The sequence below is a fragment of the Neopelma chrysocephalum genome, unplaced genomic scaffold (assembly GCF_003984885.1).
Source record: "Neopelma chrysocephalum unplaced genomic scaffold, ASM398488v2 Primary Assembly neopelma1_97222, whole genome shotgun sequence".
Taxonomy (NCBI): Eukaryota; Metazoa; Chordata; class Aves; order Passeriformes; family Pipridae; genus Neopelma; species Neopelma chrysocephalum.
In genome coordinates, this window is record NW_020925863.1 from 52,566 (window position 1) to 80,530 (window position 27,965).

A 27,965-nucleotide genomic window follows, 5' to 3' on the forward strand; every position below is an offset into this window, starting at 1 on the left:
GGGAAAATCAAGGGCAGTATTCTATGATTTTACAAATAGACATAAATTTAGTACAAATTTACAACTCTGTTGACATGCATATGTAGCTAAATGAGAAAGTGTTTTGTATTTTCCACACTACTGAGAGAGACTTCCTAGAACAGTATCCTTTATAGTCAGTGCTTGATGCACATAATTAACAGGAGAGAAAATAGTCTGTTTTAAAAGTATTCATAACACTCAAGTCTAATCATTTGCAAACTGATATATCTGAACAGCAGTAATAAAAAATACTGCCTCTAACTACTTTAGAATTCAAATTTATCTACCTGACCAGAGGCTGTATATGCAGATAAAGCCCAGTCCTTAAATCAGCACATAGAAGAAATTTATACCATCACTTGCAAAGCCTTCTGAGATTTCACAGAAACACATATCACATTTTCACTTACGTTCACAAAACACAGACTCTATATGAAACCAACAAAAGTACTGAAGATTACTTACATCACATTTCCAACCTTCACTCTTTGTCTTCTTGATAGAAAGAAATTCTTGTACATTCTCTGGATGAAACCTAGGAATAAGACAGAAGCTGAAGGTAGCTTTCCAAGATGAAGATCACACAAATACTAAATATCTATTTCTAAACTTCATATATCATGACAGTTTATTACCACACCTGCAGAACAGAATACTGACATTGAAACAATTCTAGTGCACAATTAACTGGAAAGCAGTGTTTACTATGGACTCCTGTAGAATCTCAAATGACTCTTGACAGGACAGTTTCAATTATAATGCCTTATGTATATTTATAAAGACAGAAGAAAAAAACCAGTATGTAAATAATACCTTAAAATTAGGCCTATCATAAACAAATTATTCACCTAAAAGTATCTGCATGGAAATGGTTTAGCCCCCTACTATCAATCAACAGTAAAGCATTCACATATAAAACCAAAGAAGATATTTTATTCTGCCTCCAAATTAAAAGCAGTACAGACAATTATTAAGACTGATGTGTTCTGACTGTGCTAACTAATCTGAAAGATTCTAAAATTTATAATAAAAAATCTATAGCAGAACTCTCACAAAAACTTAGGGCAGGTTAGGTGATACTGTTAATCCCCATGCTCTCCGAAAAGACACATATTTGAAAAAAATGCTTATAAAAACAATGCAGAATATGCTGTGTGCGTACATACATTTATCTCCACTTCTAAAATGAAATGTCAGACACATCTGCTCATACTTGCCTCCTCATGTGCTTTGCTAAAGTCTTTTTGCTTGCATGCAGCTTATTGCAGTAGGGACATTTGTGTTCCTTCTTGTGAAAGTCGGTATCACTGGAGTGTTTCTTCCTGTGCACTGTCAGGTTGGACTTCGTTGAGTAGCGCTGGTGACATATATCACATTCAAAAGGCTTCTCCCCTGTGTGCACACGTGTATGGCTCTCGTATTTGCCTGTACAACAACAAAAAAAAATTGTTACCATGAACTGTAACAGGTATCACCTACCATACACATGTTTGGGGTTTCTTCAATAATCTCTCTCAAATGCTGTCAAGCTCTATCCTCCACAGGCTGGTTTTCACCAGTAGGAAAACTGTATTTGATCCAAGGTTCTTCCATACACTTCCACCTTAGTGTTAAATCTGCGTGAGGGTTACGAGTCACTCTTGTTCAACCCCACAGCACAGTTTGTTCTGAAGCACTGGAAGTTACACTACCATTCTTCCATTACACTGATGGTGAAGTACCTTTGCAGAATGGGGAACAGCCTTGTAACAAGCTGGTATTTTTAAGGTACTTTAAAATAGCAAAACACTGAATGAATGATACATACCCTTGCACATCACCTGCATTTGGGACCCAACATACTACCATAAAAAAAAAATACTACTCTCTCATTTCTTTCACACCGTTTGTATTCCCTCTTCTGTTTGCTGGTTTTTTCCTGAGGACAGAATTCTGTCCTACACTGCAGATCTACCTACCTCAAGTCAAGCAGGCTCTCTGCTTTGTACTAGATTTTATTTTAATCTCTGCAAAACTTCCATGTATTCTTAAACATATTACTATAAATTTATGAGCTTATGTAGCTCATAAATTTAACATACAAGTCGATTGTCTACTGTAATTCAAGCTTAGAAAGAAATACTTGATATCACTCATTTTAATTCATGTTCTCATGTAATTTTTGAACACAGAACTAGGATTCTGAGCTATGAAAGTGCAAAGAGAAAAGGACTTCCCCTGGGTGCAAAACCAAAACATGCCATTACAAACCTAAACACTCACAAGCCATTTATTTCTGCACAGTAGCTGTGCTTTTACACCCCTTGCTAACAACCAGAATCCAGAGCAGTGAAAGAGAAATACATGTAGTGTTTGCAGATTTTTCAAATAATGCACTCAGATCATTTATTCAAACTGTTTAGCACCACAAACATAACAACTTAATACACACAGAAAACTTAGCAGCACACTGGATGAGTGGGACAATTCAGAAATTCTGATCTTCACTCTCTAGGACCAAGAAAAAGCTTGGTTTATTTCCCACACAAACAGCACCACCATATGGTAAACAGGAACAAGATCATCCCAACTTACTCTTACCTATTCGATCAAATTTTTTGTCACACTTGGGACACTGCAGTAGTTTTTTGCTACTGCTTTGAATGATGACTGGAGCTAAGCCTTCAGGAATATTCCCCACTGAATCAACTGCCTCAGAACCCTCTTCAGTATCATTCTGTTCCTTTTCACTTTGTTCTTCAAATTCCGAATCTTCACCTGACATTTCCTCTTCCTGTCCCTCTTCATCCACATTGCACTCACTTTCACTGTCTTCAAATTCACTTCTCTCAGATGTCTCCTTGTCAGAACTGACTTTTTCCAAATTGCTGTCAGAGGCATCAGCACTTTCATTGTCACTGATATCAAATTTAGTTGGACATTTACGGCTTCTCGTAGAGCGTCTATTGGAAAAGCTGGCCTTCTCAACCATTCTTAACCCATGTTTTCTTTCCAGTGAAAGGGATCGGTGGGCTTTAGCCAAATGATTTTCTAAGGACTTCTTATAACAGAAACTTCGACCACAAAAAGTGCACTGATGGCTATTTAATAGTTTACCTGTCAGTTCACTGAGTGTTTCTGCTGGTGTAGGTACATCAGTTACCACATCAGTCTGTACATTGGAAACACTTTCGTTATTTAGTAACTTCACTGCGTCTATGATATCTAAAAATTTTGCTGCTTCCAGCACTAATGGAATTTCATTTTTATACACAAAAAACTCAGAGGTGTAGAGAAACTCAAGCAAATGCTGAAACACAGAATGAGTTACATGATCTAATGTGACGACATCAGTGCTTGGATTTTTGCTCAAACAAGCATGAAAATAACTACTCCCAACAGCCACAACAACTTTGTGAGCGCTAAATTCTTTTCCTTCTACAATTATGAGTAAATCACAAAATGATGGATGTTTCTGTCTATCATCATTTAAGTATTTCAGTAGATTTTTGTTATACTGCAACGAACTCAGGAGCTTCCTTTGCTCTGGTGACGGTGAAAGTTCTTGGGAAGATTCAATCTGTTCTGCAGGAGCTATTTCTGCAGACTTCGAGACAATTTCTTGTGCACAGTCCACTACAAGAATCTGCTCTGAAGTATCTTTCTCATGGCCAAGATGAACTTTTTCGTTTAGACTTGCAGCGAGCCGTCTCCTTTTCTTCATTGCAAAAGTGCAGCTTCAAGATCAGGAGCTTCATAGGTGATCACCAAAGAATTCCTGTGAAGACTTGGTTCTGCTCTGCACCTTAAGAAAACATGTAACAGTAATTTCATACTCTGTAAAAAAAAATGATAAAAATTAGCACTTAAGCGTTACTTTGTTGTTAATGCTTTCTGTATTTCAGTCTTAGTTTTATCTATCCTGCATAACTTAGGCTTATGTTAAATCACTAAGATCTATTCTCTTTGCGTCCCAGACCACGGCATAACCCACTCGCAGCCAGCGAGCCGACACTGCCTATTATTAGCTCTAAGGCGGCGGCTGGGGCTGGCTTCGCTCAGCTCCCAGACGCATTTAGCCCCTGCAACGCTCCGGGGCGGGCGTGCACTGTTGTTATTATTACACCGAGGCGCACTCGCTTTCCGCTTAACCACGACAGGGCAAAGCCGCCCCAGCTGCTCCTCGGGCCGGCCCCGACCCGCCCGGTGCCTGCGGGGCGGCGGGGCCCTCTGTCCCCACCGAGTGTCCCCCGCGGCCGCGCTCCCGGCCTGGGGCCGCCGCCTTTGTCCCCGCGCCCAGGGCAGGGCCGGCCCGAGGGGACGGGCAGCACCGACCGCGGGGGCGCAGAGGGCGCGCCGCGCCCGCGGCGCTGAAAATGGCCGCGCCCGCCCCCCCGTCCCATCCCCCCCGGCGCTGCCCCGCGGCCTCTCCTCACGCACCTGCGGGCGCCGGGCTCCCCCGGGGCCGCTCGGCCGCCCAACGCCGCTGCCCCTGGACCCGCACCGCGCCTGCCGCTTCCGGGCCCCGCCGCCCGCGTCAGCGGGTCACGGCGGCGCTTCCGAGCCCCGGAGCGGGAACCGCAGCGCGGCTGCGCGGGTGGGGCCGCGGCCTCTTCAGCGCCAGGGCCGGGCGGCGGGACGGGCAGCAGGCGCAGGGCATAGAGCACAGGACCCCGCGCCGGGGTGCGGCCCGGCGGGTAAAAATAGCGTGTAAAAGCCAGCAGCGTTCGCTCAAACAGCCGGCCAGCGCTGGTGACCCAGGGTGGCCGAGTACTGCTCCACAGCACTGCTTTGAATTTGCTTTCTACTTGAGTGTTTTTGAAGCACAAGGACTTGCCAAGTTCCCAGTTGTCGTGCTTCCCATAGCTCGTAAATTTAACACGCAAGTCAATTGTCTACTGTAATTCAAGCTTAGAAAGAAATACTTTGTATCACTTGTTTTAGTGCACGTTTCATGTAATTTTTGAGCACAGAACTAGGATTCTAAGTTATGAAAATGCGAAGAGAAAAGGACTTCCCCTGGGTGCAAAACCAAAACGTATCATTACAAACCTGAGTACTCACAAGCCATTTATGTCTGCACGGTAGCTGTGCTTTTACACCCCTTGCTAACAACCAGAATCCAGAGCAGTGTAAGAGAAATAAATGTAGTGTTTGCAGATTTTTCAAATAATGCACTCAGATCATGTATTCAAACTGTTTAGCACCACAAACATAACAACTTAATACACATAGAAAACTTAGCAGCACACTGGATCAGTGGGACAATCCAAAAATTCTGATCTTCACTTTCCATGACCAAGAAAATATTCAATATTACTGCTTTGAGTTTGTCTTCTACTTGAGAGTTTTAAAGCACTTCACAGAAGTTCTTGTGAATTCCCTGGTTTTGTGCTTCCCGGTGGCAAAAAGAGCAGCCCCAGAAGTGCCCCTGGGTTGGGGAGATCTACTCAGGGTGCAGTTCATCAGCATGTGGAAGGCACTCAGCCTTCTGTTCTATCTCCATCCTTCCTGAGATAACCAATTGCTAGTGACAATGTGACACCGAAAATGGGTTTATTTTCCTGACAGCTTTAAAGAAGGATTAAACTTTATTCCACTGCATGTACTCTGTATTTATGACCTGTAAATTGATAGTGGTTGTCACCCAGCATAACAAACACAGCGTGACTTGCAGGTGTTGCATTTTTCCATAAAAATACTGAAAATTCTCAAAGCATTTGTTATGTCCTGAGTGTTGCTGTAATGCCTGCACTTGCAACACTGCATTTTCAATGAAGTCTACAATTATTTCACTTCAGGGGTTTTTAATTTGTAATACTATATTACAAATACAATATATTTTAATATTAAACTATTTCAAATAATATTTTAAGTAGCATCAGTTCTTTCATTTCGTTATTATTCTTAAGTGAAACAAGGGCATCAATATAAATAGAACAATCAATATTGCTATGGTTTTCTTGCACTGAAGACAAATATATGCTTGTGCTTGCCCAACTTTAATTTCTGTAGAGTCCTAGTTAAACTGTACATAAACCTAACAATGTTTCTCTATTTGATAAGTTTCTCCATTTTGATTTTGCATGGAAAGAGCAAGTTCTGAGAGCAAGGCACTGTAAATTTTAAGCTGAGCTTTACATTTCACTTTAATCTGAATAGCAGGCTCATAAAGACATCATTAGTGGGTATTGGCTTCCTGGGTCTTACAGTTTCCATAGCAAATAGCATCATTTGGAATGTATAAAACTATGTGCTTCATCAGTTTTCATGAATGAAGTGCATAAGGAAAATGCAGCCTTGATGAGAACTATTTTGCCAGCAAGAGTAACTAAGCTAGGAAAGTGTTCCATGGAACAGCCCTGAGACTTGCTTAGTTTCTTCTGTGTTGTTGGGGGGCATGGGGAAGAGGTTTTGCTTGGTTTTGGTTTGGTTTTTTTTTTCTTTAGATAACAACCTGCTTTTTTTCCTTTATTTGTTGCTGATATTATTTACTCTGTGTTGAGTCCAGTGTGGTTTCTTGGCAGTCTACAAAGCATCTATGCCTACTTGCCAAATTGTACAAGTTCAGCAGGCATTTTGACTTAGCACAAGCCTAGGTAACACTTTTTTTCTTTTGCTGTTTTATGATACATGAAGGACTTCGTTCAAAGAAAAGTTGTACAGTGCTAAGTGATCCATTACCATGCCTGGCATTGCTGCAATAATTACACTCTGGAAAAAATGTCCTTGAACCCTCAGATCATTATGATTCTTTCAGCATTAAGTCTTTTACACTTAAAGTAGTACAGGCAAAATGCAACTATATTAATCCTTTTTGTTCCTATGCTTATTACTAAATTTTCTTGCCAGTTAATAGAATATCCCACATAAATTAAAAAGCTGACTTTTATGTTAACTAGAGACAGCATCAAAGAATAAGCACTTGCTCACTTCTATGAGACTGTACAGAATTTGCAAATGCAGCTGCTTAGATTTGTCCAAGAAAACAACATATTTTTCAAATAAATAGTCTTGAATTGTTGGAAATTAAGAAGTAGCTTTGTGCAAGAGGGTTTGGTGTTGGAGGAGACAGTTTCATCTCGAAATACTTGTTCTACACCTCAAAATCTTCAATTCTGAGATATAATGAAACTAGAAATGACAGATATTTTAATCAAAAGACAGATAGAAAATCAACTCTGAAGTTAAACACTTAGCTGCCAACCAAACAGAAATAAAATTACATAAAAATACCATGCAAGTTTTAAGACCTGACTGAGTAATTTCAGTTTATTCCCAATATATCCTTTAACAGATGATCACTGTAAGTATCCAGTTGTAAATCTAGTAGCACAAACAATCACATCCTCTTCCAGCCACCTTTACTTTGGCCACGACATTTTTGCTAAGGTAAATGTCTCTCTAGGAATTTTGTAGCTAATTTGCCATGGGTTCACACTGCGGAAACATGACCCATTCTGTCATTCTTCCTTCCCAAATGTGTCAGTGATGGGTGGGACGTAGGGAGGAACCCACAAAGCCTATACTTCCTCCAGTCTGAGATTTTTCTGTATTTTACTGCCAATCACCACATACACACAAATGTTTCAAATTAGGCTGTGAAGTGAAAGGGTTATAAGATTGTCTAGAGACTCCAACAAGTTTTCTAGCCAACAGTGCTGAATAAAGTCCATTGCTGGAACCATTGCCAAGAAATTCTTTCACATAGGCCATGAAAAGACCACCCAGGTCTCTCAATTCAGGACTCTCTAGGGCACTAATCAGCTGGAGGCTGGTTGTACTATTATGGATGTTTGACATGTGAGTCATGTTGATCAGGCTTCTCCCCTTGTTTCTCTCTCTAAAGTGCAGCAAGTGAAATGTGGAGAGAAGGAGGTCAGATCCACTCTGACTGTATCAGCCTGCCTCACTCCATCTGGGAAGTTTAGTGCAAGGAAGGGTGGACACTGTGCCTCTGCTTGGGTTTTGTTCTCTGGAGTGTTCTGTAGGCAGACATGGGTTGAATAACAATGATCTTGGCCATTCCCATGTCTTTCTGGGGGATTAATGCAGCGTGGAAGTTGCAGAGAGCTGTATGGTCACAGACTCCACAGAGCAAATTTACTCCTGGAATGCTAATCCAGTGCAGCCCTGAGGTGAAATTAGCAGGGGCTAGGAACAAGACACTCAGTGCTGTCACAATACTGCAGATGTGCTAAGCCTGTTAAGTGTGAACTCAGTACTAGGCTAGCTCTACAAGTAGATTCATAGGTGCACTGCCTTGCTTTCACACTTTGAAAAATATATCCACTGGGGAAATCCTTGGGTAGAGAGAAATTGCCCATGTACTTTCCTGCCATCCGTGCCTGCTCCACACAATCCACCCGTGTTTGGCAATCCAGGGGAAAGGAGGGAGAGGAAAGCTGAACAAAAGAGAATAACATTGGAGGAAATATCTATCTGCCCTCTACTGATGTAAGTCTTAAGCAGTGTAACAAAATTACTGTAAATTAAAACTGTACTCCCTGCCTGAAGCTGTGTAAAGAATAAACAAGGACTTAACATATTTTTTTGTTGTTGTTTTGAGTGATCCTTTCAACAGAGCACATTAAACCTTTTGCAATAATACACCAGTAGCATCAAGAGGTGTTTTCCTTTAAGCAAGGCAAGAATTAGGGAGAAATGTAATATCTTTTATTAGTTCAAATGGTGTATGTCACTACTGGAAATAAAAACAGTGCCCCGGCTTTGGGCACATGACCTTGAGAAGGCTTCGTGTGTCCAAAATCATCTTAATTTTTCCAGTCTTATCAGCTGGTTAGGAAACGGTACTCCCTATCATCTCTCCCAATAAATCCTACCTTGTTTATAGCCTTGAAACCACCATGACAGCAACAATATTACCAAATTTTCAGTAAAACGAGCAAAACCAGACTTTTCTGTACATATATAATACTGGTTCCCAAAAAGGTACTATGGAAATGTATAGGGTAAACAGCTTGAAGGGGTTTCTCTGTCTTACATTGCTGCATTTCCATTACACTGCATGACGAGAGACCTGTAAAGCTGCTGGAGCACCCTGTGTGCTGAGGCCCTGCTACGAGACAACAAGAATTCCAGTAATGGAGGGTAGCAGAGAGCTGATGTCACTGTCACTTTTTTCAGTCAACCAGAAACCAATTATCCCTGGCTGACAGGCCCAATTAAATCATCGGGCAGAGGGAAATGCCAGCTATCCTCCCCTAGAGTTAGGTAATTGGGGCTTTATTACAGTAAGACCTGGTGCTGTCTGTTGGGCCATAGAATACAAGTAGGAGCCATTCTAGTCTGTCTCTCTCTCTCTCTCCATCCTTTCCACAAACATTAATCTATTTTTAATCCCTAAGAAAAGTAGTTACATTTTACATAAAAAATAATAATCTTTTGATATATATTCTCTGTCATAGTATGAACCTGAAGATCCTTCTATCTCTTCAAGTTTATAGATAATGTGAAGTTAGGAGTTCTGCCATAGAAGGCCTCAGGTGATGGCTGTGTAATGATTTATACTTAAGATCCCAGGTTTTTTATCTAGTACTCTTGCAAGGATATAGAAAGTTTTCAGCTCATATTACTTGGAAACTTAAGAGCATGTTTGACATAGTATTAGGCTGATGTACTGAGGGGTTGCCTAATTCACTGTATGGATTGTTTGGAGCTGAAGAAATGAGGCACTAAGATGTCAAAGTCCATTCTTGTTCAGGTTAGCACTTAGTTGTGGCCCACCAAGGTCTTAAGGAAAGCATTGCTTGCAATGACACAAGGAAGAGGTCCTGAAGTAACTAGTTCATTTTAACTACCAAGTTTAAATGCTTCTTTAATATTATAAGCAGTGCAGCTATGTTAACACCAAATTCCAGATGAGCTAAATGCCTTGTATCTGTTATTCAGCCCAGCTCATTTACAGTACAGCACAATGCAAACCAGACTATTTATGCCTGGACATAAACACCTTCTTGAAACACATATGAAACAGAACAGTGTTCCTAGGGAAAGCCACCTCCTGTGTCTTCCCACAATGCAGCTCTGTCACGTACCTGTCCATCCTGTTGATCTGCAATTCCTTTTCCAAGTCAGAAAAGACCTCTGCTGTGCTTGCAGCATCTCTGTTCATGCTACCAGAGCCAACTTATATCTGTTTGTGCTGGACGTGGCGGATGCCACTGCATTTGAGCTATACAGTCAAGCACTTGCAGAACACTTCCATTGCCCAGTAGAAAGCAGAATTTGGTGCACAGGTTAAGCTACAACTATATGCATGTAGAAACATGTGTGTACAATGTGCTCAGTGATTTGTATTTAAGACAAAAAAAATTTACTATTGAAGACTTTTCAGAAATAGGGTATAATGCATAGAAGTTTCTGAATGGGATAAAAAATTAGAAGGCTGACAATGGTAATTTCTTGGAAGGTTAGCACGTAAAGCTGATAAATTACCAGCAGCTTTTAAGCTTTTGTGTCTTTGGATAATATCTGCTATGTAATTTTAAGGACAGCTAGAAACACCCCAATAGGCTTATCAGCTCAGTGTTTATCAAGGCTTCCCAGAGCTCTTCTCCTTCCCTTTGTGATGAACCTGGACATGGTTACAGTTGTCAGGCAATCAAAATCCATCTCTCTGCTAGAGAGGCACAGTGCTTCGAGGTGTAGGAGGAGATTAAGATGCTATTCTGCATTCTTCTGAATCACTATCCGTGTAATTTGTAGATGCTATTAGTTTTGAATTATAAAGTTAAAGGTATGTATAATCTACAATACATTTTCCACCAAAGACACACAACTGCAGAAATTTAAGGATGTTTTAGGGTTAGAGGAGTATTTTAACTGTCATTGTTTATTTGTCTGAGCTAAATTTACATATCCTATGATGCATTGCCTGTTTACTCACAGTCAGGATGAAAGGCTGCAGTTACAAAGCTTATGTCTTGTGTAACTCTGCTCACTGTAAGAAACAATCATTACATAATGAAAGCATTATGTCTGTTTCTGAAGCATCATTATAGTGTAAGTGAGAATTTCAGGACCCTCTTTTATTTAGGTGACATTCAATATCTGTTTTCTTATTTACATTTGAATTATTTAATTACAACATTTTCCTAAGAAAATATAATTAGATTCTGATATCAAGAGGCAGACTGCAAGTAAATTAATTAGGCTTTGAGGCCACTATTAAAAACCTGGAGCAAGACAAATTTGCTTCCAGTCAAAAAAGCAGTAGTTGGAATGTGCACTGTGCAAGCACACAGCACAAAGAAAAATGTTTTAACTAAAAAAAAAAAAAAAGGGCATGCAGAATTAATTCTGCTTTGTTAGCAATCCAATACACATAAACAGCCAGACTGCACAAGAAGCTTGTATGAGAAATCACTACAGAAAAGTTATTTTTAAAGAACAGTCATTCCAAAGTAAGTATAACACCGTGAAATAATCCTATGACAATCACCTTGCAACAATGACCTTCCCAAATGAAAAAATGAACCAAACCAACTTGCTGCCTGGGGTGTCACTGGAGCTAAACCCATTTCAGTGAATTTCATAACACTGCGGTTGGTTGTACATCTCTTTTGGTGTAGCTGGTTGTTATTCCAAAATTAATGTTATTTCATGTAGAAAGAAACATGCGTTTCCAATAAAAACAGCTGAGGGGGAGAACCAGTTCTTAATTTTCCTTTATTAAGCTAAATTGATAGAGCACTGCAACCCTTCAAAAGGCTAGTTGCTTTCCTTCTGGAGGGGATATGATTGCTCATATCCTTTTCTATAGTTGAATTTTATGCCACCCATCTGTTTGCTAACAGTGGAGCAGCTTTGCCAACCTCAGCCACAACAACCTGGGTGCTTTGAGACCTGTTGGGTTCAGTGGTGAAAGGGCTGACAGAAACTTGGGTGCCTTTATGTGCTAAAGATTTGCTATTGCTTTTCCTCTTTTGAGTGTTTTTTAAATTCTGCTTACACTAGTGCATTTGATTTGAATCAAGATAGGAGAAGAGACTTCAAAGTAAATCTGGGAGTGAGAATGCTTTCCTCTCCTCTGAAAACATTTTCCTTTTCCTGAACTAAACCACAGGTTGGAATCTTTAATATTTGTTTATTACCTTAAAAATGTGTGATATCAGATGTGACTTGGATTAGCTGAAAGGTTTGGTTGGAGGAATCTTAATTTATGTTTCAAACTTTTGAAAACACTTTAAAATTATTTTATCTGTACAAAGGAAAAAAAGTAGTAAGAAGGTTATACCTTTTAAAATTGCCAGAATTTTTTTATCAGCAATTTTCAAATAAAAGATGGTTAACCCCCCCCACAACAAAACATACACACACACACAAAATAAATTACAAACCCCTATCCTCTTTCTTCTGAAAGGCTCCAAAAATTTGTGACCAGCTCCACTTCAAAGACTAGGTGGTTAAGGGAGACCACCATCTAACTTTGAATTTCTGCCCAGTTTTTGGAAAATATCTCTCACATTTACAGTGGCATACAATAAAAAAAAATTGTATTCACTTTTTCTAATGATAAATGTGAATGGATAAATTTGTCTCATATCATGCATAGAGTACATATCAAATTTGCATTTGTATTGTTTGGCCAATTTTTTCTTCCTGTCTTGAATTACAAGTATAACATCTATTTTCAGAATCAGTGTGGCTTCTGACACGTAGAGGGATGTGGTCCTAAAGAAATGCCAGACTGTTAGGAAGTCACACTGAGTGGCCAGAAATAGTGCAGTCTGCTAGACTAGTTATTTCCATAGCTTATAATGTAGAGGCTGCATTCCCAGCCTTTGGAAAGTTAATTTCACTTCTTGAACAATTAGCTGATTGTGATTGCCATGTCATAATGAAATTTGGCATAATTCGTGTAGGTTATTGGTTCCTATCTTATTTAAATACAGTATTTTACAAGGACATGTTATATTAATCTACTTCATCAAATTGATACTGAAGCCTGACTTTGCTGCTGCAGGAGTAGAGGGGGTCAAGGTTAACATGGCTCATGTTTATCCATTCTTCAGTAGTCAGATGCTGCCAGAGACTATTTAATTCACTCCAATTTATCTTATTTATTTAAAAAGAGATAGCTGTAAAAAGAGTTAACTCTGTGTTTATACTACAGTTCATTTAGCAACTTACAGGGCTACAGTTTTGAGAGAGCTCAGCATTTGCTATTCTTCAGGCATGTGAGTTATCCCTATAGGTTTAGCTGAGGACTAAAAGTTTTTCAAAAGTCCTGTGGGGTGTGGAGTTTCTCCTTCCTCTGTCACACCAGTGCTTAACATCCTCAATTCTGAGTGCAGTTGAAAGCTAAGAGGAAACCTTACCCTGCCAGGATGAGGAGCTGCTGCAACACGTACAGGACGTGCTGCTGTGAGAACTCCTTGTTTCCTACTGTGAACACACCTTTTTTAAACAACTTGCTTATAGCCAAGGTACTGAAGTTGCAGTTTCTGACAGCAAAATGGTATTTCTCTGATAATTGTAATTACATTAGAAGTACTAGCTTAGAAATTCCTGTATTCCAGAAACACAGAGTCTCAGATTTAGAAGTCTTGGTCCCACAAAACTATGTTTGGTGAATGTTGGTGCTAAAGTCAAATCTGGGTGCTAAGACAAGACCTCTCAGCAGCTGCCTGTGCACAAAAATCATAATCACCCAGGCTTTCACTGTACTGGAAGAAGTTACTACAAAAATGCCATATATTACTTAAAAAAAAAAAAAAGTGAAGAAGTCTTGATACCCAGGAAAATGGAAAGCACTGTGTGAAATTCAGCATATGCAAAGATCTCAGCCTGCCCACACACAAAAATTAAGACGCAGTTCAGCAACAAACCACCTGGTGATTTAAGGGGCTCTCTGGATCCTGACAGAATCTAAGTCAGTTACAGTAGTAACATTTGCTCTTTCCCCCCTTGCGTCCAACATGATGCTTAGAGATCAAATTGTGCCACCTCCATCCAGGGGGTGTTTTCCTTTCACTGGCAGGGGAACATGGTGACATCACATACATCATCATCACTGAGGTCAGTATCACCACCCCTGATTAAAATAGGTGTGAGATAATCTGAATCAACACAAGTGTGGAAGCCAGAATATTTCATTTTACCTCGTGAACAATATAATTCAAACTGACAAACTTTCAGTATTTAGTTTGCAACAAAACTGCAGCCTTTGAGAAATGCATTGGCATTAAGATGAATGCTGTCTTAACCAATACTTAGCAGAAACTTGAAATCCCTTTGGGGCACTTACAGTTACTTATTGTTCCCATAATATTATCTAATACTTTAATGCAGAGGCCAAGATTCCCAAGAGGAATTTAGTGCTTGCCAGGACCCACACTGAGACACTTCAGAGATACCTACAAGGAAATTTTGCTTTGCACTTTCTGGAAATCACATCCTTCAACTGAAAACCTGCAAATCAAAGAGCTCCAAATCATCAGATGCTTTTCAAAACCTTGTCACAAACAGTCAGTACACAATGACTGAACACAGAAAAGAAAAAAAAAAAGAGGGATATTAGTGATCATGAAAAATTAAGAAGCTTCTGTATTTGCCTGTTACAAATATTACTTTTTGAGGATTACTGTGGTTTGCATTTCCATTGCAAATTTCACTGCCTCAAAATAATTTGTCACTGCAAGCACAGCAAAGCAAAACCAGGGAAATAAATGGTTTCCTGGCCCTCAGCCCAATGCTTGTCCTGTGAAACCAAGTGGGTTGTCAGGTTTCTCTATTTGCGAAGACCAAAATTCAAGCAACAGTTTCAGAAGCATCTCCTCCTTCCCAGCCTCTCCATGGGACTGTAATTAGCATCCTGCCCTGTCCCTAGGACAATTACAGTATTTACCAGAAGTAAAACGTTTACATATAAAGTGTGTGTTAAAATCAAGCATATTTGGTTACTAATCCTGCCTTTCTGACTCTTGCTCTTTCTCCTCCTCTACACTGTTGCCTGCTGGAATTGTTGGGTCTGAATTTCTTCCACCTAGTATTGATAGTTGCTTGACTATAAAACTATCTCCTCTGCAATAGATGGGTTTTTCAATTTAATTCATGTTTAGGTCTTTCTAGTTTGTGGTATCTCACTCCAAAGGAAATTAAAAAACAGAATTAGAAGAGGATCTGTAAGAATGTTAACGTCTACTCTTCTGAAGTGAAAAGCATAGAGGGAAAAATAAATGTACAACCCATTTAGATCTTAATATATCAGTGCTTTTGTAAAGACACTATTTGCCTCATTTTCTCAAGCAGTCCTATAACCTTGACACTCACAGGAAGCTTATTGGTACAGACAGAAACTTCCTGATTATCCGGTTCATTAGCAGCAAGGTACAGAATACTAATTGCCAATTTTCATCTGCATTGACAGGGCCTGACCTAGCATTCATCTGACAGTGGAATTGCTTCCCCGGTGATGCTTCCTGCTTCCCTGCTTCCTGATCCCCGCTTCCCAGCCACACAAAATGCAACAAAAATGTTATTTCACAAAAATTAATCGAAGATTAAAATAAGTGAATCACATGCTGTTGAGTTCTGCAGGTCCCGGGGGAATCCTGTCATACCTTACACAGCCACTTTGTTTTGTCTTCCTAAGTGTAAAATACTCAGGAGAGACTTCATATGAAAACACAACAAAACAACTTAAACCCCTCGCCAGAAATGCAATAATTTGAACAGCATACACCTTAACTAGTTCCTGACCAGGAGCAAGTATGAAGTACTTCAAGCAAACACTGCATAAAGTGGTATGGTTGAAAATACACTTGGCAGTCAAGGCTGGGTTATTGCTCCCATCATTTCTATCATATCCAAAATTATATATAGAGTGAGTTAACTTCACATTCCTGTAATCTTTTCCTAAATTTATATTTTAGGTTAGCAGGTAGAAACCTCTCATTATTTAGTAGGAAAGTGGCTACACGGAAAAGCAAAAAAGTAGCCATAATTTAAAAAAAATTATTACATTTAAGGAAGCAATATACTTGGTAGATCCTGCAAAATAATTTTACATTTTCAGATAAAGCCCTTCAGTTTTATTAAAAAATTTATAACCTGAAAATGGACAGAACTGGAAGCTTGTGCTCTGCTGGGTCTTCTGGAAGATAATATTCTGTTGTGAGGTGCTACTCAGGAAATAAAAAGAGCAAAGCAAGAGCTCAAAGGGAAAACCCCAAATATTTGCACACCCTAATAAAAAGGAAATAGAGGCTCAAAAGAAGTAATATTTGTAGACTAATATAAGAAGTTAAACATAGTCACAAAATATTTATCTATGGAAAAGTATGGGCCAAGGGAATTTCTAACTGTCTCTTGTGCAGTGCTCCTGTGGACAGTGAACTTGTTGTGGGAAATCAATGCACAGAGTTGTCCTTGTTGTAAGAGGCCTAGTTAAGATGCAAATAGATCTATAGCAGTTTTGATAATGAGATAACTTCCTGTTACAGCACAACTCTCTGTCCACAAGACCTTATAGCCATCCCTTAATCACAATGGTTTACCTGTTATCTTGGTTTGTCCATTTATAATCACCTAAAGTGCTACAAGCTAAAGATAAAAAAAGTTATCTATTTCATGAAAAGGGTACAAGTACCATAAACAGGGAGATGATCTGGATGATCTGGTCGGGTCCATTGTTCTAGAACCCATCATCTTGAGTTTTAACTAAATACTTCAGAAAGTATTTTAATGCCTGAACCATGATGTCAGACCAGAGTGAATTCATGCCCTAATGGTCTATATTTTTCCATGAATGAAGCTCTCCCAGTGGAGATCCCCAGTGAAATTCAGAATCCCAATTTCATCTGTGATGAAATTCAGCAAGAACTTAAGAGAAGATGTACACAAGAAGCACCATTGAATGCCAGTAAGAAAATCAAAGACCCTTGATAAAAACAAGGACCATTTTGTAAAAAGGCTTTCTGCATTAGGTATTCAAAACTGGGGACCAAGCTAACATAGGCTAGAGCTTGTGCAGGAAATCTAATGCTATGTTCAGAGGATCACAGGATCATATGGTGGGAAGGGACCACCTGCTCAAAGCAGGTCTAGTTTGAGCAGGTCACAAAGGACCCTGGTCCAGTTGAGTTTTGCATATCCCAAACCTCCCTAGGCAGTTATCTTTACCTCAGTCCCTCTTCTACTCTTCTATGAAATCATCCATCTGTTCCTGAGTATTTACCAGTGCCTTGCTTCCAGTGAACAAAAAGATTCAATAAAAGCTTCAGGTTAGTCAGCATCAGGCATTTTGTAAACTCACATCTTCCACTGGGGAAGGGAATTTTATACTTTATATGAATTATCTAACTATTCTAATTTCTGTTCATTTTGTAGTTTAGATTAAGACTAACGGAACATTTTACAGACTGGAAAAGAAGTAGCAATTACTGAAGAAAATCACCTGTAAATATATTTGACCTAGAAGGCACAGGATGGTGTCAATAAAAATTGCACTTTAAATTGGAAGAACATTGAACAGTCAGACAACAACATGCTTAGCAGTGAGAGGCAGAAGATACACGACTAATTAGTACTGCTGTCATCTGAAAATTGAAAACGGTGCTTATGTCAGGAAACAAAAGATGTTAGATAATGAAACTTGTAGGACAGAGTTGAGTAAAATATTTCAGAAGAGATGACACTGACTAGTCTGATACTACACCGCTCTGTAATTATTGCACAGAAGCAAACAGAACCAAAAAGCACCACTTAAGTGAAAGCAAATGGCAGCACAAACCATTTTTCCCTGAGAAAATGGCGCAGCCTTTGACTTTTATGACTTCAGAATCTCTTCAAAGCTAAGCTGTACTGAGAAAGCATGGAAATTGGATTTAGATGTTATGTTTCACTGTGTACAAATGATATTAATGCAGAAATTCAAACCTTATCCTGTAGGCAACTTCAAGGAATTAGGGCAGTGATAAGATGATCTAGTTTATTCCCCATTAAATTCTGGGATATGAATGGCTCATGAAGAAGAAGAAACAGTTGAAAAAAGGCATTGAGAAATGCAGAGTTAAGTTTCAAAGAGGTTGAAAAAGCAGCTCTTTTGGTTATCCTGAAAGCAATTACAATGTAATAACTTTCAAAAGACCTATGATGTGTTCATACACTTGCTGTATGTTTTGTAATTACCACAGAGTTACACGGCAGGTTATTTAATTCCAATGTCAACACATGTGTTAACACATGACAGGCAAGTTCTCAGACCAGTGGCATATCTTCATGTCTCAGAACTGCTAAGTTTGCTTAGAGTACTGATTTTACATATACTTGTGTAATTTACAGAAAAATATCCAGATTTAATAGATGCAACTGTTTCATTGCAGTACTTACCATATATTCCTCAGAATTGAAAGCTTCATATTTGCTTAAATTTTGTGTCTGTCTTTCTGAATATTCAAAGGATTTGTTTTTCTAAATTGACTGATATATGAATCTGTAGGTCTTCAGACCAAATATATTCTACCAACTGTTGGATGTATGCCTTCTTCCTTAAACTTTTAGATTGGTACACTAATGTTTCTCTAGTAAAGGTGAAATTAATTTAATCAGCAGTTATAACTACAATAAGATGACATAACAAATTCCTGTTAATGGAGACTATTTCAATAAAAATAATTTTAAAATTATTCAAAATTATATCAGAAAATGTTGTTCTAAGTAAGTTACATAGTGACAAATTTAAATACTAATGTGCTTAAAGCAGGCAATCAGCACTGACTCAACTGCATAATTTAGCCCAACAGAAGAATTCCCAGATGACAGAGTAGTATTTTCATGCTTACATTGGAATGCTTATGTATTTTACTAGATAATTTCAAACAGAAACTAAATAGACAGATGACAAGGAGAGGGAAATATCCAAACAACTATAAATGTAAATAGAAAACAAAGGGGATTACAAAAAGTGAAAGAGCTGAAAACTACAATTCACCATTTAATTATATTTAACTTTATAGTTATCTAAGTAATTTCCACTAGGAACACTGTTCATCATAATGTTCCTAGCCTATGAAATTTGGCCAGGAAATTCAGCCTGCCATCAGAGAGACCAGCGCTGGTGGGTGCAGCAAGGAGGCTCAGGGGAGTGGGAGTGTGGAGGCTTCCTGGGAAGCAGAAGTGGTAGAGCTGCTGGAGGCAGGAGAAGGGGAAGAGGGTCTGGAAAGATGTGCCACAAGGCCAGCAGTGGATGAGTGCAGCTGCACAGAAATGAGATGGAAAAGAAGGAAGAGCCTTGCAGCAGGGGAAATTTTAAAATTATTCAGTTCACTGAGCTGAATGAGTGGATGTAAAAGTACCTACCAATTATAAACAGCTTTCATGAATTCATGTTGGTATCATCAGTCTGCTCCCTGCACACCTGAGGCCCTCAGCATATGCTTGACTTTCAGTCTGCTCAGTTCAGTTAAGTGTACGTGTAAAGTTAAACTCATTATCAAAGGCTTCCTGAACTGGAGGTAAAGATTTCGCTGAAGTGGAAAGGACGAAAGACAGTATCAATGTATTGAGTGTTATCTGTTTTACAGTAGCATAACATAGCAATGGCCAAGCAGATTTTTCAGGCTGTTCCTGGGCTTGAGAATGCCTGGTTTCTTCACTGAGCCAACGAGGGCAAATGCCAAGAGCCAGGAAGACTGATAGAGGTGAAGGTGGTAGACAGAGTAGATTCACCGCCAAACGGACAGATCATCTCTGTCTTGGCCTCAGAGCTGGAATGGTGCTACAGCAATCACTGCTGTGGTGCAGCTTACCCATGGTGAACAAACTGGGTTTGTGAGGTCCCAGAAGGCCGGCATTTGTACTGGATCATCGACTGACTACGGCTGCTGGGGCTGTTTCTGTCCTCCCTCACTTTCACTTCTGCTAGACCAGGCTGAGGCTTTCATACCTGTGAACAAAATTGTGATCAATGGATGAGGCATTGGACACAGAGACAATTTCGGGCAGAAAAAAGACAAGAAGGCACCTCACTGTGCTGCCGTGGCAGCTGGGGAAGGCTCCCCCAAGTATAGGCAGACTGGTGACATTTGCACCAGTCAGAGTTGTTTAAGGCCAGTTCTGGCTAAAAACAAACATCCATCCCCTGCTCTCATCCCCTTCTCTTATCAATCCTACTATATCACCTCCTGGTTCTGTAAGTGACTGGTTCCTCCATGAGCAGTTCAAGATTAAAATACAACCTGATGACACTCAGAGGTCCTGTGCCAGCTCCCAATTATTGTGCTTTTTAGTGAATCCAGTGTAAACAACAACAACAAAACCAGAAAATACTGTGGAAGAGAACAGGCTAACAGCTAACTACTAAAAAGGTTGTGAATGGGGATGTTTCATCTTTTCATTTCATGTGCTAATGATGTGAGATACAGAAAAAAATCAGAAAGCAGAGAGTATTTGTTAGCTGACTGTGCAAGAAAGCATCAAGTGTTTGCACTATGAATTAGAAGGAGTGTCGTGTAATGGGGGTTTACTAGCAGGTAATGAGTGATATCTGTTGAGCTGCTAAGAGCGCACAGTGCCGTATCTGCGGTGCGGTGGCAGCCAGGCAGAGTGCACCATTCCCCACACAGTTCCGCAGCAGGCAGCCGGGAAGAGACTCCAGTCCAGCTCGCACACAAATCTGCACCAGGTTTGAAAAATCACTCGGACCGGCCGAAGTAAAACCTTAACAAGCACAACTGCCTTTTGAATCAAAGTCTGCAGGTTTGCAGTCCGCAGGCTGTTGAGGGGCACAGGCAAAGATGGCTTGTAGGGGGCTGGGTGCCTTGAGTATGCCCTTAGTTTCAGAGATGAGGAGAAAGCAGTGAGGATCAGCACCAGCCCTTTGGACAACAGGCAACTCAGCGGATAATGTCCTATCAAGATGAATATGGCTCATTCAAGAATTAACTCTCTACTCATCTTCTACCTCAGTTTTTTGCTGCTCATCCATTTAAAAAGTAAGATTTGCACTTTTTCTTATTGTTCTGACATGTCCTCTGGGTAGATGGTTAGACATGCACTTCTAGCAGGAAGCTTGTGTTGTCAGAAGGCTTTAAAAATTTGATGGAGATGCCAAAAAGATTTGGTCCGTGAAACTAAGTTGTATGAACTCATTGTTTTGTAGTTTTCCCAATGCTTAAACTATTTTTTTTCTTAATCAGGAATGAAAGCATTTTGTTGCTTCACATATTGAATGTACAGCAATAAATTGTTCTGCTAAAACTGTACCTATACTTTAAAGTCTGCTTTTTGATACTGCTCATGCAATAAATCTAAACATTTCTGATTAAAATCCAGGCTAATTTATCCTTTTCTAAAGCTGTTTATGTTATGTATTTTAGTATTATTCCTTTATTATATATGCTTTTTTAATTACAGCCTCTAGAGAAAGCAGTCATTAAACAACTGTGATATATATGGTGTTCTAAATATCTCCATTATGAGGGAGTGTGAAAGCCCAACTATTTTTATAGAGAAAATGTTCTCGGCAAACTTCCACGTAAACAGAAGTGTGCGAAACAGTGGAAGTCACAATGGGTTTCCTTGATAATTGTGTCAGATGGTTGAGAGTAAATACAAGCCAAGGAGGCTAGATGGCCTCAGCTGGTGAGGCTGATATATGTGTACGAAAAGCAGGAGCTCTTGAACATGTTTAAAATGAAGATAGGCAGGCTGGGGGCCTGAGGAGGCTGTTTGATTTGTGTCTGTTGAATGTGAATAGCAATAACACAAAGCTTTGAGCAGCTGCCATTGAACAAGAAGACTTGGCATTAGCGTGCAGTGTTGTGTAATCTGGGTCACCTTCTGTTGCTGCATCACTCAAATTGTTACTTGGACAGTTTACAGCCCAACATAAATTAAAGACTAAAAAGCAAACAGATGCAGTTGAATCAACCAGCACTAAAAAAAAAAAAATCCCACACTTGAAGATATAGGAAAAATATATAATATCATAGAAAGATTGTTATATTCTAGTAATTTTCTTTTTTGGGGATGTGCTAAGGTGAATCAGGGAAGCCAAAGTGCTCTTTCTAAATTAACTCACAGCAGGACATGTCCTGAGAGGAAAAAAAAACCAAGAGAAACAAGATCTTCCACTTTCAAAAAGCAATTTTTAAAGTCTGTATATTGTGAGATGAACAACCACAAAGTCTCCAAGACAGTGTCTGTTATCTAAGTAAAAGAAAGTAATAGAAATTATGTTAGTAGTGAAAATTTCATTTATACATGAGGCAGGCAAATTAGAAAAAAATGTAAAAGCTTTGGGAAAGGGAATGAAAAGTTAAGCACTTAAAAATGTTAAAAGGTAACATTAAAAACATCAGGCACATAGAAAGCATTGCTAGAATGTAAACAAGAAAAAAGCCCCCAAGAATCACTTTAAAGAAAGAAGATGAATGCAACTTTTGGTTTTCACCTCAGATGAGCTCTGCTTAATGCAGAATGCCAAAGAGAAGAAAAGAAATTGTATGTCATTTTATGCCTTTTCCTTAGCCCAGTTAACTGGGATGACATCTTAAATGTGGCATGAGTTTTCTCTGGGTTATGGCCATATGGCCAGCCTCAAACAAGAGGCTTTTGAGTCTTGGGGGTTTCTCTTTCTCAGGTAGTTTTGTGGCTGTTGCAAAATGTTGTGATACAAATTGATGTATCAGGTTGGAGCAGCTACATCAGGAGCCAGAATCAGGCTCATATCTGTATCTATCAGTGCTGTGTATTTAATGATCTTGATAGCTATTTTCTCTCGAGAAAGTTTGTACACCATTTGAAACTGTCAACAGTTTGTGTTAATAAAAACATAGCAGTGAACAGATAAGACAGAAATAGAAGCAGAAAAATTGACTACAATTACTTCCTTACTGAAAAATTAATGCTGAGAAAGACCAAGAGAGAAAAGCTGAGGATAAAATGGAACAGAGGTGATTGCTGATATTTATAAAAGTTGTATCAGTCATTATATTTTAAAAATCAATTTACTGGACTTGTCTTCCCCCAAAGGATTCTAATATTAGGTCCTGTTAAAGGCAGCACTTCCCTTATAACAATTTATTCTAAACAACTTGGAAAATAAATAGTATTTAGAAGCCATGAGCATTGTATGCAAGCATTCAATACAAGTTAGGTTTATACAGTGTTTTGTACACCTAATTTGTTTCTACAAATCATAGCAAATTAACTACTCACAGAAAATTAATCTGGGAGCATCCAGAGATGGTCAGCTCTGTATGAGGAAGGACCATGAATCATAACATACAAGAGTTGACAGGAAGCATGTCCCAAATCCAGAACAACATTGATAACTAATTGCTGCCATACTATTGTCTAATAGGAATTGCAATCATGAAACTGTGGGCAGAGAAATAGAGGAAGAGAAATTATGATAAATATTTACACATCAATTTGGGAAGTGATTGTCTGATGTCAAGTTCACAATCTTTTAATTCAACATTCAACTCCTGATAATTTTCTTTTTTTTTAACAAGTTTTTCAATGGATTATCTATCACTATTGCAGATTTGTCTTTCTTTTAGCAAAAATTCAGTAAAATAATATTTTAAGGTCAAAACAATTGCCCTGGTAAGTTGTGGATTTGCCACCCCTGGAAATGTTCAAGCATAAGGTGTCTCTGCCCACAGCAGGGGGGGTGGAATTAGATGATTTTTAAGGTCCCTTCCAACCCAAACCATTCTGTGATTCTATTTTTCTCCATTTTAGTGACTTCATGACCTTTCAGCAGAGCTGAAAAAAATTATTATTTACTTCATACTAGTTCCCCCAAATGTTCATAAATTAAGAATGGAATTTCATTTGTGATTGCTGTTAGTGTGGGCAACATATCTGAGCTTTGCTTGCAGCCTTTTTCCACCCCTCTGAGATGCTGGCACTATGCAACTTTTCCCCATAGACAAGAGCTCTTAATTTCCCGCAACTGTTCCCATTACTCACGAAACTTCTAATTACTCCTTAATTACTGTGTCAGGAATAAAGCTCTGCTTATAAAGAGATTTGCGGTTTTGCTCATACTGCTCATCCCTCAGATGATGCAAGCAGCTTTCCAGCAAAGTATTGTTGGGATGCATGTTTGATGAATTCATAGCCCATCCGGTACTTCAGCAGCTCCTCATTAGCCCGTTGTGGAGCCTGTCAGAGCTGCACTCCACAACGTCTGAGCTCAGGCACCAGGAGCCCTGCAGCTCTCCCTCTCTCCTGCTGTCATATATTGCATCTGTAGCACAGCAAAAATGAAATATCTATCAGATGTTTGCCATCATCTTCAGTGAGTTAAAAAGCAACAGCTTCTATACTCGATTGTAAGGGTGCTAGGTTGGGGGTTTTTTTTTCCTTTCTTTTTTTTTATACATTATATTACGGATAACATCTCCATCTCTGGCATGAAATGAAATCTTAAGAATCAAAAACAGTAACCCTGTAACTTTTAAAAAAGGAAGTAACTTCTGCAAGATGGATCCATTTGTGTGAAAGTGACATTAAGGACATCCCAATCACACCTCTATTTGAGCCTTTCAATTCAAATTCTTACAAGGCATCCTTAGGGTGCTACACCTGCCATTCCAGTAGCAGAGCAAGAATACCAGGTTACAGACCACCTCTCTGCTGTGTACTCTGTACAGTGGGAACTGTCAACATTGAGAACCTCTGGAGGTTAAACATTTCCCCACATGCTGTTTAGTGATTCAGAAATTGCAATGCAAGAAATCAGCATCTTTGGAAATTTAGCCCTCAAATTACATTGGTTTTGACAATACAGGATAAACCACTGAATGATGTATTCACAGAAAGGGAATTTTGTAACAAGGACACTGATCAGTCTCTGCAAACAGGTGTTGTTTGTGACTAATGACCTATTAGGAAAGAGTCTGATGGGAAAGAAAGGAGGTTGTGCAAAAGGGTGTTTTATCATTCATGCTCAACCAGCAGCACAGACCTCACACAGATCTTGAAACACTGATATATTATGCAGTATCCATGATAGTACACTGGAGAAACCAATGCTGGAATGTTAAAGCATGTCATACAAGCAGAGGATATGAACCTAATGTTTTATTATATACATAAACCTTTCAAAACTGTCTCCACACAAAGTTTACATCTATATCTATCTATCTATCCACAGCTTTTTTCTCTGTGTCACTTTTGATAAACCCAAAGAACCTAGGGAGTCCTTTCTCTGTGCTAATCTCTAAACCTTTTTCTTTCTGCAAGAGAAAACTCAGAAAAAAACCCCAGTGCTATTTAGAGAATGCTCAGATTTTTATGACCAAATTGGGTACTTCCCTACTGGAGAGCTATAGGGAAAGGCAAATATTTTGCTGTTTTGTGTTGACAGTAAAATGCCACATAAGACACGGGAGAGTAATCAACCTACTATTCAGTGCTGGCTATATCCAGTTTTGAGTGCTGCTGTGAGCAAGAGAGAGGCAATTAGGGAAAAGCTGGAAAGGGACAGCAAAAATAGGAAGACATTTAGAAAGATGTGCCCTATGAGAAAGGGTCACAGGAAAAGAAGCCTGAGGGAAGACAGGATTACAGTCTTACCTACACAAAAGAAAATGGCAATCAAGGATGGCAATGAGATCAGTGGCTCCCTGTGACCTCTGGATGGGCAGTATATGTAAAATAATAGATTCCACAGGCATCAGGAAAAATTTGAGTGAACCTTCCCTACTGAAGGATAATTAAGACTCTATATCAGAACGTTTTAATGAATGGGTTAGGTACATATCTGCCAGAGATTGTCTAGACTGCTGTTTCACAGCGGGTGTTACACTGAAGGGCAGTCAGCACCACCTTGGGGGTGATCTGTGAAGACCTCAGGTGACAGAGCCCCAGAGAAGCACAGGTCCCTCCTTGCCCAAAGGGCCATGGTGGCACTGAGGCTCCAGGGCACCTCAGGCACAGCTCTTGGGCTGGGAGAGCAGATGGTTTCCTTCCCTTCTGCACCACAACTGGGGATTATCTGCTGTTCAAAACAAAGGCAGCCCTGAACTCAGCCCTGTATGTTGCATTAGCCACAAAATTCTTGCCTTAATTTCAATGAGAATATAGTTTACTCTCATTCTTTGAGACATCAGGTACCTACTCTTAATTGTAGACTTTAAATAAGCACTTTGGGTATTGAAGGCACCCATTACTGCACCAAAACTAATAGCAGTAGATTCCTAGGAAACTGTTTTGACTGGCATTTCTGGATATAGTGCAACAAATTAACATTGTGCTGGAAGTCTTCCTTCTGCTTCATCTAAAAGAAGTTTAAAGTTTTATTTCCATATAATTATTTTTCATTTTCACTTGTTTATAAAACATCAAGGTTAAAAAATATACATATATATATCTAGCCAGATACCAAGCAATAAAAGGATGTATCTTAGTCCATGTTCCTTAAATCCTGATATACGGTGCATTCTCTCTAATAAATAAGTTAGAGAAATTGCAACCTAAGTGTCTTTGATCCTGCCTGCAGGGGTTTGCAGCCAAAGACCTCTCAGGGATACTTCTATTTCTACTATTGGGGGTTTTTCTATAATTCACATCTCAGCATTAAGAAAATCTTTTAGACAATGCCTCAATCTCTAGGCAACCTTGAGTATTCCCCTTACTCTTTGTGGTGGCCCAAAAAGAAAAAAAGATCCTGATATTCACATTTTCTAAGGGAAACCTTAAACCTAATTGAGTCAGCTAGAGTCACAGATAGTAGGCAGCAAGGAGATAAATGTTACATATTATTTTCTAGGTTGGTATTACTGATTAATTTGCTGGTTTTAGAGACTGACATGTTTCATCATTCTCACTGTACATTTGTTTCCTCAGTCATTCCCAGTGTCATATCATATGAAAGCCCTCTCACGCCAGCAAACAGCAAATAAAAACCCTAACCCAGATGAAACCTTTTCCCAATGAGATTCTTATGTTTACTTGGTATTGATTATATTTTACTCACCCATAAAATGGGTCAGCAGGAAACTGCTTCCATGCTTTGACAAAGACTGCAGCTGACAAGGCCTGTCGGCGGGCAGGCTGCCGTGCGGTGACACGCACCACGCAGCTGCCACTGGAGCTCTGCAGGGCTCCTCCAGGCCCAGCAAAGTGTCCCTCTCCAGGCATCAACAAACCAAGGCTGCTGCAACTTCAGGGTTAGGGCAGCTTCTGCCTGCCTGGAATCTTATCAGCGGGGACAGAGATCAGAATTTTTCAAGGGCTAAATATTTCTGTGGGTAGAAAAGGGGCATGGGCTGCTAACCCATTACATGCAGTGCCCCTGCTCCAGCAGCTAAGGATCGGGGCACTTGCCTGGTGCATCCTTCTGTGCTGGGATGTGCTGTGCCTGAATAATTGTGGCCTGGGTGGATGCTCAAGGGGCAGGGGGAGAAACTCCTTGGTTCTTTTTATTGCTCTTGCTTGCCTGCTCAAGGCTGAGCATACTGGCATCCTGTTGCCTTAAACCTTTCCTTGAATAATGAGACAGACAAAGCATCTTTAACTGCATTAGTCAGGGGGTTTGCAGACAGGATGCATTCCTTCAAAGTGCCCTCAATCACAGTGATTGAGATCAAGGTCGTGGGTAAACAAGCCTTTTTACCCCTACCTAAGCCATGGACACAATGGCCTGAAATTTCCTTTGCTGATGGTTTCTGAGAGATGCAACTATGTTCCTGTACTTTGGGACTACTAAAGTCTGACTGCCCTCTAAAGTAAAGCCCAGAAATGCTCTAATTCACATTCAGACTGCCGGAGACACTACAGAGGAAGCATGAGAGGCAGCATACATTGGTCACACTCTTCCTTTGACAGTTCCTGTTCTCCCTTGTTGGGGTTTCCAACAGGGATAATACAGAGGACTTCATTAGCTCTTTCTTCCACAAGGAGGGCCCTAGCTCTGAATTTGGCTGTGATACATTTCTTTCTTTCTTTGAATGTGAGCTAGAGGACTTTGAAAGCAACAT

General features: G+C 39.6%; 2 protein-coding genes across 7 annotated transcripts in view; one reads left to right on the top strand and one right to left on the bottom strand.

Annotated features, from left to right (window-relative positions):
• Positions 1-17,300, bottom strand: part of ZBTB41 (zinc finger and BTB domain containing 41) — a 29,985-nt gene extending 12,685 nt beyond the window's left edge. Inside the window, exons 1-5 of one of the 5 annotated variants that reach the window (XM_027671946.1) lie at positions 9,005-17,300; positions 6,934-7,134; positions 2,602-3,805; positions 1,239-1,446; positions 487-556 (exon numbers count right to left, since the gene is read on the bottom strand). In XM_027671946.1, the coding sequence (XP_027527747.1) occupies positions 487-556; positions 1,239-1,446; positions 2,602-3,724 (1,401 nt within the window). In that variant the 5' untranslated portion in view covers positions 3,725-3,805; positions 6,934-7,134; positions 9,005-17,300. Of the gene's footprint in view, positions 1-486; positions 557-1,238; positions 1,447-2,601; positions 3,838-4,440; positions 4,515-6,933 lie in introns of those variants that run through there. The other 4 variants (XM_027671944.1, XM_027671945.1, XM_027671948.1 and 1 more) reach the window with 4 other exon arrangements.
• A 3,181-nt stretch (positions 17,301-20,481) lies between these two features.
• CRB1 (crumbs cell polarity complex component 1) overlaps positions 20,482-27,965 on the top strand; it is a 97,211-nt gene continuing 89,727 nt past the window's right edge. For both annotated transcript variants that reach the window (XM_027671941.1, XM_027671942.1), the window contains exon 1: positions 20,482-20,960. In XM_027671941.1, the coding sequence (XP_027527742.1) occupies positions 20,885-20,960 (76 nt within the window). In that variant the 5' untranslated portion in view covers positions 20,482-20,884. The remainder of the gene's footprint in view (positions 20,961-27,965) is intronic.